The sequence below is a fragment of the Ischnura elegans genome (genome assembly GCF_921293095.1).
Source record: "Ischnura elegans chromosome 13 unlocalized genomic scaffold, ioIscEleg1.1 SUPER_13_unloc_3, whole genome shotgun sequence".
NCBI classification, from domain to species: domain Eukaryota; kingdom Metazoa; phylum Arthropoda; class Insecta; order Odonata; family Coenagrionidae; genus Ischnura; species Ischnura elegans.
Genome location: NW_025791659.1, coordinates 5,990,040 through 5,999,840, shown reverse-complemented (window position 1 = coordinate 5,999,840; position 9,801 = coordinate 5,990,040). Strand labels below are relative to the sequence as shown.

Sequence of the window (9,801 nt, the reverse complement as noted above, 5' to 3'; positions counted from 1 at the left end):
CTGACCCCCCCCTCCCCGGTGTTTCCTCCCCTCAATGGCTATATAACGTGGTGCACCGGAGGAAAAGGGGCTTAGATGATTTTCTTTTTTGGCGATTCCGAACAAAGAAAAAAACGCTCCCAAGAGTAGGCGGAGTGTGGGGAGGCAGAGAAAAAAGTTGGTGGAGAGATCCCGAGAGAGAGAGAGAAAGAGGGTGCCCAACGCGAGTCGGAGTTGCAAGGTAGACTCGTGGTGCCGATGAAAGGATCTCCCAACTGTCGCAGAGAGGCCATCTCCCACTCGTGAACCTGCCGGAGTTGACGCAGAGCAGCATACGCCGCGGAACGGAATCGCCACGATCAGCAGATCGAGAGCCCCGAAAATTCGACAAACTGTAAGAGAAAAGCCACGAAATCCCATTCCCCCCCCCCCCAAATCCCCCCCCCCCTCAAGGAACAGAAGAAAATTCCCACTTCACCAAGTCAAGAAGAGAATTCATTAAAAAACGTTTGTAAAATTTCCCCCCCCCCCCGCACAAATAGAGAAGAGGACAGTACTTCCCCCCATTACCGTGTGAATTTCAGTGCAATATCTATTTCGTTGTTTCATATTTCCATCCCCCCCCGTTTCTTGTTTTTTTTTTATTTGCCCCCTTTTCTTGTGGTTTTTGTATGGGTTATGAATGTGAAAACGTGTAGTGTGATTTTTTTTGGGTTTAGGTTAAGGACTGAAATTTTTCTGTTGTGCATCATAGTGAATTATGCGTTGTATTTCATTGAATTCAAGGAGAAGAAGTTAATTGTTACTTTTGCCATTGATTTGCTTGTATTTGTAAATGATCATATTTAAACTCATTAAATTTATGTTGAGCGAACTACGCAGTCGAACGGCTTTCTTTATCCGAACGCTCCTGTCTCAGGTCTCATCACCCCTAAACTTTCCCTCCTACCCTTTCCCAAAATCCCATACCCTCGCCCCAGGTGCACGGAATAACCCGCCACACCTCCGCCCTCCCCTTTTGCCCTCCAATCTCCCCCTCCCCGAATGTGCCCCGCACGGTGGGGTTACATCATTGGCGCCCGAACAGGGACATTAGACTTGAGTGACTCAAGCGGAGTGATTAGTAAATTCGTTTCGTGTTGCATAGATCGCGGAAATTTCGTGGAGCGATTTTTTCTTAAATTTGTGATTCAGATTCCCAATTTTGTATGCGTCCCTTTCATTTCTGCTCATGTTCTTGTAAGATGTCCGGATTTAATTGTGTTTTTGGTGGGCGTCAGTCAGTTGGCCACCGTATTAGATAAAGTGTGGGTAACTTGTGTTGCGGTGGTAGCCTTGACCGCGATTTGCCTTAGCGTGATTTCCATGATTGTTACTCTTTCAGCGAAGTGCGAATTTCATTGTTATTTTTTCCTTGTGTATTTTGCTGTAATAATTACTCTCGTACGCGATGGAACCAGAAGGTAAGAGTTTTAGAGAATATCGCGAACCCCCTAGATACGATGAGGACGGGTCAGATGCCAGTAGCGAGGTGAAAATCATTGACGTTTCTAACTGGGATGAGGAGCCGCAAGCGGAGAAGGCGGAGGATAGAATAGAGCACAGGGGCGGAGGTGCCGAAATCGCCAGCCTATATGAGCTATTAAAGAAACTTGATGAGAGATTTGGGAAAGCTGAGGACAAACTTGATGAGAGGTTTGAAAAATCTGAGGAAGCTAGGAGGGAAGATATTAATAAATTTGAAAGACTAGAGGAAAAACTCGATGAGAGGTTTGAAAAATCTGAGGAAGCTAGGAGGGAAGATAAGAGAAAAGCTGAGGAAGCTAGGAGGGAGGGTATCAATAAATTTGAAAGACTAGAGGAAAAACTTGATGAGAGATTTGAAAAAGCTGAGCGAGCTAGAAAGGAGGATATCAAGAAATTTGAAAGACTAGAGGGGAAACTTGACGAGAAATTCGAACGAATAATGAAGGATATGAAAGAGCGTTTCGATACTGAGAAAGATGAAAGGGGGAAGCTAGGAGGGAAGTTGGAGGCAATTAATGGGAAGATTGAAGGAATTGGGGAGATAGTGGACGAACGCGTTCAGGAAGTAAAAAGGGAAGTAAACGAGAAGGTAGAGGTTGTAAGGGAGCAAGTTGTAATAATTTCCCGAGGTGTACAGGAGGAGAAGATCCACCACGAAAAAAGAATTAGAGATATTGCCGAAGAGGTAGCAGGGATCCGTCGAATGAAGGTAGGTGGTACGGGTTCTTCGACTAATTTTCCAAGTCCCCCGGCTAATTTACAATTCCGTGGCAAACCACATGAACACCCCATAGCATTTATGAGGGGAGTTGAAAACTATTATTCCGTTCACGCCATCCCGCCCGAGATACGATCGCGGTTTTTCTATCAGATGTTGGATGAAGGGGCAAAGGGATGGGCGGATACTATTTTTCCTTTTCCGGAGGAGATGGAAGTATTCAAACAATTATTTATCGCGCGGTATTGGAGTAAAGAGCATCGGATAAATTATAAAATTAAAGTTATGTCGGGAATGTACAGGAGGACGCCGGGAAGTAGCATGCAAGAGTACGCGACTCGGAAAATCGCAGCAATCAAACTGTGTGAGCCGCCGGAGAATGAGGAGGAAATGGTGGCATTATTGGTAAGACATTTCCCACCATATGTTCAGGATTTGCTCCGTAGTTTGGAAGTTGCCACTTACGACAAGCTCTTAATTATGCTCGGACGATTCGACCAGTCCCAAAATCATTTAGGAAGGGCAGAAGAGACCCACCCTAACGTAAACGCGATAAGAAATCCGTCACGCAGGGGGTTTGGCTCGTGGAACCACGGTGGAAGCCGAGGAGGAGGGCAGACTCAAGCAGATAGACAGGAGGGAAATGAGAGAGAAGGGGGCGAAGGGAATCGGAATGAGGATAATATGCCCCAATCTCTTATGGATTTTTCCTTTCCACCTCCGCGGGCGGAAAACTTACGGAGTTTGGGTCGAGCGACTTCCCCCACCCAAACCTACCGAGCATAAGAGTGGAAGTCCCCATTTTATCAACACTACGGGTAGGAAGGATCCCAGCCCACGAGTTGAATCATGAGGAGAAGGAGAGGCTCCATTTATGTCCAGAAATTAAAAGTATGCTTCAAAAGGGTATCAGGGATATCTTCAACCGTTTTGAGAAAGCAAATTTAAGGTTAAACATAACGAAATCTAATTTCCTCGGGAAAGAAATCTATTTTTTGGGATACGTTATTGATAATAAGGGAACGAAGGCCAACCCAGACAAGGTGAAGGCGATAGTGGATTGCGAACGGCCGAAAAACGTTCGGAGCCTTCGAGCATTCCTTGGAATGAGCAACTATTACGCGCGCTGTTGTAAAAATTATTCTGATACAATCAGCCCAATGTTATTTTTTCCCATTGTACAGCGGACCATATGTCATTCGCCGTATCGTTGCCCCAAATGCTGTCGAGTTGGAAGGAGAAGACGGCGGATTGATAGGTCCGTACAATTTCGGGAATCTAATTCCGTATATGTCCGAGATTTGATATTTTTCCTTTGCCAGACGCGTTCCCTAGGCGATGTTTTGTATTCCGCCTTTGTTTATTGTGTGTTGCTCCGCCTGAGTAGGAGGGCGTTCCCCTCGCGAATCGCGATTTTTTTTTTGGGCGGATTGCCTGGATATTTTTTTTTCGTAAATACGTTCCCCGTATTTCCTCCTTTTGAGAGGAGGGCATATGTAACCGGTGCATTCTGCCCGCTTACATAGTGGCGCATGAGACAGGAGTGCGAGGTAAAGGAAGGCCGTTTTTTTTTTCTTCTGATATGTGTTCGTGTGAATGTGTGCGTGAGTGTCATGAATCATTGAGTCCCCATTTGATGTTTCCCTATTTTCCTCCCCACAATGTGTAATGCTCTCCCTTCCCCCCCCTCCTAATGTGTGCAAGTCGAATTCTTAAGACGAAGAAGAACGTGGTTTCCCCCCCCCCCCCCCGTGTCCTTGGTGAAGTGACCGTCCAGCCCTAAGTGCATCATCCCTTTCTTTCCCCTGACCCCCCCCTCCCCGGTGTTTCCTCCCCTCAATGGCTATATAACGTGGTGCACCGGAGGAAAAGGGGCTTAGATGATTTTCTTTTTTGGCGATTCCGAACAAAGAAAAAAACGCTCCCAAGAGTAGGCGGAGTGTGGGGAGGCAGAGAAAAAAGTTGGTGGAGAGATCCCGAGAGAGAGAGAGAAAGAGGGTGCCCAACGCGAGTCGGAGTTGCAAGGTAGACTCGTGGTGCCGATGAAAGGATCTCCCAACTGTCGCAGAGAGGCCATCTCCCACTCGTGAACCTGCCGGAGTTGACGCAGAGCAGCATACGCCGCGGAACGGAATCGCCACGATCAGCAGATCGAGAGCCCCGAAAATTCGACAAACTGTAAGAGAAAAGCCACGAAATCCCATTCCCCCCCCCCCAAATCCCCCCCCCCTCAAGGAACAGAAGAAAATTCCCACTTCACCAAGTCAAGAAGAGAATTCATTAAAAAACGTTTGTAAAATTTCCCCCCCCCCCGCACAAATAGAGAAGAGGACAGTACTTCCCCCCATTACCGTGTGAATTTCAGTGCAATATCTATTTCGTTGTTTCATATTTCCATCCCCCCCCGTTTCTTGTTTTTTTTTTATTTGCCCCCTTTTCTTGTGGTTTTTGTATGGGTTATGAATGTGAAAACGTGTAGTGTGATTTTTTTTGGGTTTAGGTTAAGGACTGAAATTTTTCTGTTGTGCATCATAGTGAATTATGCGTTGTATTTCATTGAATTCAAGGAGAAGAAGTTAATTGTTACTTTTGCCATTGATTTGCTTGTATTTGTAAATGATCATATTTAAACTCATTAAATTTATGTTGAGCGAACTACGCAGTCGAACGGCTTTCTTTATCCGAACGCTCCTGTCTCAGGTCTCATCACCCCTAAACTTTCCCTCCTACCCTTTCCCAAAATCCCATACCCTCGCCCCAGGTGCACGGAATAACCCGCCACACCTCCGCCCTCCCCTTTTGCCCTCCAATCTCCCCCTCCCCGAATGTGCCCCGCACGGTGGGGTTACAATATAAAAACTTGTTTTTTACTTTTTAGTTCATTTTTTGAAATATTTTTTATTACTTGTTCCAAGCGAAATAAAACCGTGATTTTTAAAAAGTTTTTTTTTAAGAAGTATTTATTTTCTACTTTTTAGTCTTCGCTACTACTAAAAACTACCTTGTTATGCTCTTTTGACATGTGTTAAAATCATTTATAATCATCAGTAATTAACTTTCATAATTGTATATTTACTGAAATAAAGCAACTAAACGTGTTTTGGGAATGATTTTTAACTATTCTAAAGATTTACCAAAATACATGATTGACATTGGATAACGTATGTTTTTCGAAAAAAATCCGCCATGTTGAAAATTCCATATTGAAAATAAATATGTTTATAATGATCGAAATACACACTTTGGATGTTCGAAAGTGGTAAAATATTGTATTTTCACCGGGAATACGACTTCCTGTAAAGTTTCAGATCGATTGAAAGTCGGAAAGTGGTCGAATTTTCGATTGCAAGATTTGAACTAAACATACAAACAAACAGACAAGAGTGAGTTAAATAAAAGCGTGTAATAAAAAAGAACTTACGGCCTGCGGCCGATAAAATTATTAAAACTTTCAATTCTGTACGACGGGAAATTTAACATAAGTTTTGGAAGAAAATATCGGATATGAAAAATCGTTGAGCGCATGTGATATTATGCATTCACGTGCGCCAAGACATAAACATTGACTGAAAAGTATTGAATTTATAATGTTGCATGGACACCACACGTAATTCGCTTTTGATGCATGGAATGTTCGTCTAAAACTTATTTTAAATCTTATAACATATGTAAAATGTCATATAAACATATATAAAATGTCTCCGTTTTTTTGGTCGTAGTGGTAAAAGGTGACTTTTGACAGCATAAAATACGTTGTTCGCCGTGGCTATTCTCCAACTGGATAGATTTTTCTTCATTCCTGGTTAGTATACAATAGTATAATCTACGTTTTGTATAGCCAATGTGCGTCACTTGGGAACAATGGACACAAACACCTCGATCCCCATCTGGGGCTCACGGTTGACATCGTGGTCGTGAGATTCAAAATGCGTGTTTTCCCAACTATTGGGATATAGACGGACACAAATAAAGTAAAAATATATTTAAAAAAACAAATTTGGCCGTTTATGGGTTAACATAGTATCCTTTGAGTTATGTTTTACCTTTTGTGGTTATTGCCAAACGTTTTGCCCACTCAGCAGGATGTACGACCAAAGAATTTGTATGACGTGGCATAAAGGCCGTCTTACACGGTACACGGAATTGCGCAGTCTGACGTACGCGTGAAGGCGCAATCAAAATTGCGTCGTGTAAAGCGGTGAATTGCTAGAATACATGCGAGGATGCGTGGATGCGAGACGGCAAAATAGCCCCTGTTCTAATTTCGTTCATGCATTCGCGCAATTCCACGCCATTTTAGAAGTAAATGCAGCCCTAACCTGCGCAATTCCGTGCCCCGTGTAAACGGCCTTAAGAATTCGTGATGAGAAAACGACCCACAATGGTGTGGCGGGTAGTGGCGGGCGACCGAGCAATTTCATTATTTACCTTTGCCACCACTTGTTTTTAACATTTTATTTTCACACACAACACGCCTTCTCTTTCAAAAGCAACTGTTCTCTGCAAGTGATCGGCTGTGCTACAGAAAGTTGGTTTAGTCCTCCATATGACAATCATTTCCTTGCCTAAATCGCACCGTTTGCAAGAGTTTGAAATTTAATTTTCTTTTACGTGTATTAAACTTCCATCTTGCACTTTCCCGCAGCTCTCCACTCTATTCTCCTATCAGCTAATCTTTTCACTCCTACGTATTTCTTCTCTTTCACATCTCTCTCTACTTGTTCCATATATTTTGTTCGAGGTCTTCCTTTTCCATTCTTGCCTTCCACTTGTCCCTCGACGATTGTCTTAATCAGGCCATCATGTCTAAGGATGTTCCCTGCAAGGTTGTTCCGTCTTTTTATTAAGGTTTCTATGAGGCTTCTCTTCACTTCTTAGGACTTCCTCGTTACTAACTCGGTCGATCAATTTGATTTTCATCATTCTTCTGTAGCACCACATTTCATAAGCCTCTATCCTTGCCTTCTCCACTGCGGTCATTGTCCATGCCTCACTTCCGTATAGGAGCAAACTCCAAATTTAAGTTCTAATAAATTGTTTCTTTACTTCCAAATTTGTTTCCCGCTGTAAGCAAGTCTCTCTTTTGGTTGAATGCTCTCTTCGCCTGGGCTATTCTGCTGATTTATTCTTTCTTGCTTCTCCCGTCACTAGTTATCTCGCTTCCCGAATAACCGAATGCATCCAACTCTATCAGTTTTTGCTCACCTATTTTAATGTTAGTCTTCTACTGCCCATCCTAGGGTTTTTTTACAATACATTTACAAATTGTATGTATTAATCTCTATTAACAGTATATATTAACAGTATTAACAAAATAATACGCACTGTATAGAAAAAGTACATACGTACAGTATAGAACTAGAAGCAGACAGATGCCAGTATTCAGGATGTAAAAGTATAGCGGTGACGCAACCTATACCATTGTATGCACTTTACACACTATACATATGTATATCTCGCTGTATAGCGATCGCGGTGTCGGGTCGGTGACGCTCACGCGAATCTTATGCTTTATTTCCCCATTCCGCAAAAGTGCTTAACGCCGCTAAAGAAGTATTCACTTAAAAAAATCGAGCAGTCCAGCATCACCTTGTCCGGTAGTGGCAATAAATATCCACAGAGAAGAATGACGCTTCGGTAGCTACCACACTTGACCGGAAATCGGGGGATCCGGGTTCGAATCCCGGTCAAGGCGGATGATTTTTTCCTCTGAGGATCTTTCACACGTCGAAATGAGGTTATGATCTTAAACTTTCGCCAAGGAAACTTCCAATTTCTCCAGAGAAAATGTAGCACGTGGTCCGCAGTAACTTCTCAAATGGCGTAAGGTGGGACGGAACCGCTGATACATATAGCCCGGTCAAAATAGACATCGACACACATCCTATTTGCACATCCTACTGCCACACAGCTTGTTGGCATTTTGATTTATAGTGTAAAACACTAAAAATGCCAACTTTAACACAATATATGCGATTTCAACTTCAATGTATACTGTAGTTTCCACGTGTACTGTGCCCACCAAATCTTTGTTTTGCCTACCGGAACTGTCAGTTGCTCATATCACGTGACCACTGATGTCACGTGAATTGCCCGTATAGAAACTACGCCCCTGTGACGTCACGTGGAGTGGCATCGCATGGGCGCCAATCTGGCCCTTTTCAAACGAGGATAAAAATGGACCATTGCCATTCGTCTAAACTAGGGTTTCTAAAACCAAATAATTTGTATATTATGAATAAACAAATGATGGGTAACGAATCGCAATCAATGCCTTTCGTTTTCTTTGATGAAGGAAACTACCCTATTATAAAAATGCATGCACAAAAATGACTAAAAATAAATTCACAAGTCTTCACCGTAATCTCGATAATAGAGAATTTTTTCAATGCACTTTGACTATAGTGTGTAGCAGAGTAAAACATTACGTCTATTCCCATTCAAAACAAAAGAAGAGACATGCTGACTTCTGGAAGTGCTCCGATCCATGACAACGCCCGTCATCTCAGCGCTGATGCAGCCCAACTGTTCCTTGAGCAATTTCAATGGGACATTTTCGATCACCCGCCGTACAATTCCGACTTATTGCCGTGTGACTTCCATTGTTACGCAGAAATGAAGAGTTGGCTAGGAGGTAAGCTTTTTCAAACGGGCGATTAGCTTCATAGCCCGGTCAAATCAGCCCAAAAGAGGGGGACCCTTGCATAAATTGCAAACAAGCTGAAAATTTGCATGAACCTCAAGGATACCCCTCTAATGAAATCCTAAAAAGTCCCCACCGTGTGAGCAAAAAATCGTATTCAAGGTTACAAAAAGGTCACAAAAATGAGTTTTTTGCCTTTTTTGGCCAATCGGTTATAGTTTTATGATAAAATTGCTCAAACCAAAATTGTAGATCAGACAATTATCTACAAAATTGTTATTTCACTTTTTTCTCTAAGATTTACCGTTTCGGAGATAAAGCCATCCGAATGTTGGCTGGAGCTGTATTCTTCGTAATATGCATGACTATATATTGTTGCGCTCTCCGAACATTATTTGACGCGTACCCCTATTTTTTGGGCTAATTTGACCGGGCTAATATTAAGTAAAACTACTTTGCTTCTAAATACAGAAACATCAATAATGGAATGCTCCTCTGGCTCTTAATAGGGTGGTTTCCTATTATTTTTTTATTGCCTAAATCGAAAGATTATTACTCCTGGATTACGTATTTCACGCTTTTAGATTTTTAAATGACGATATCTATTTTTCGCGATTAAATGAAAAGTGAAAATTTTCAAGCGCGCAAAAACGCGACGCGTAAGTAGGAAAGTCCGTGCGACTCATTTCTGGTTCCCTTGTGAGGTGGCCTTGATCGAGGCTCTGAGTGCTGATAGGACGCAGGATGCTAGCGGGTAGCTGAGTACCTTTCTGGCTGGTAGCGCTTGGCTTAAAAAAGGTTTATTAATACCTTATCAAACGAATAAAACTTTCCGACCTTAGCCAGTTTTAATAGGTGATTATTAAGACATTTTTCCCTGAGCTCTGCGCCTCATGCATGCAATGGTAATCTCAGACGATGCATAACTCCTATC

General features: G+C 42.7%; 1 protein-coding gene across 1 annotated transcript; it reads left to right on the top strand.

Annotated features, from left to right (window-relative positions):
• Positions 1-1,429: 1,429 nt before the first annotated feature.
• On the top strand, positions 1,430-6,342 carry LOC124172979 (trichohyalin-like). Its single transcript, XM_046552509.1, has 2 exons — positions 1,430-2,215; positions 6,304-6,342. Exons 1-2 carry the CDS (start codon positions 1,430-1,432, stop codon positions 6,340-6,342), a joined length of 825 nt encoding a protein of 274 aa, XP_046408465.1.
• The last annotated feature ends 3,459 nt before the right edge of the window (positions 6,343-9,801 follow it).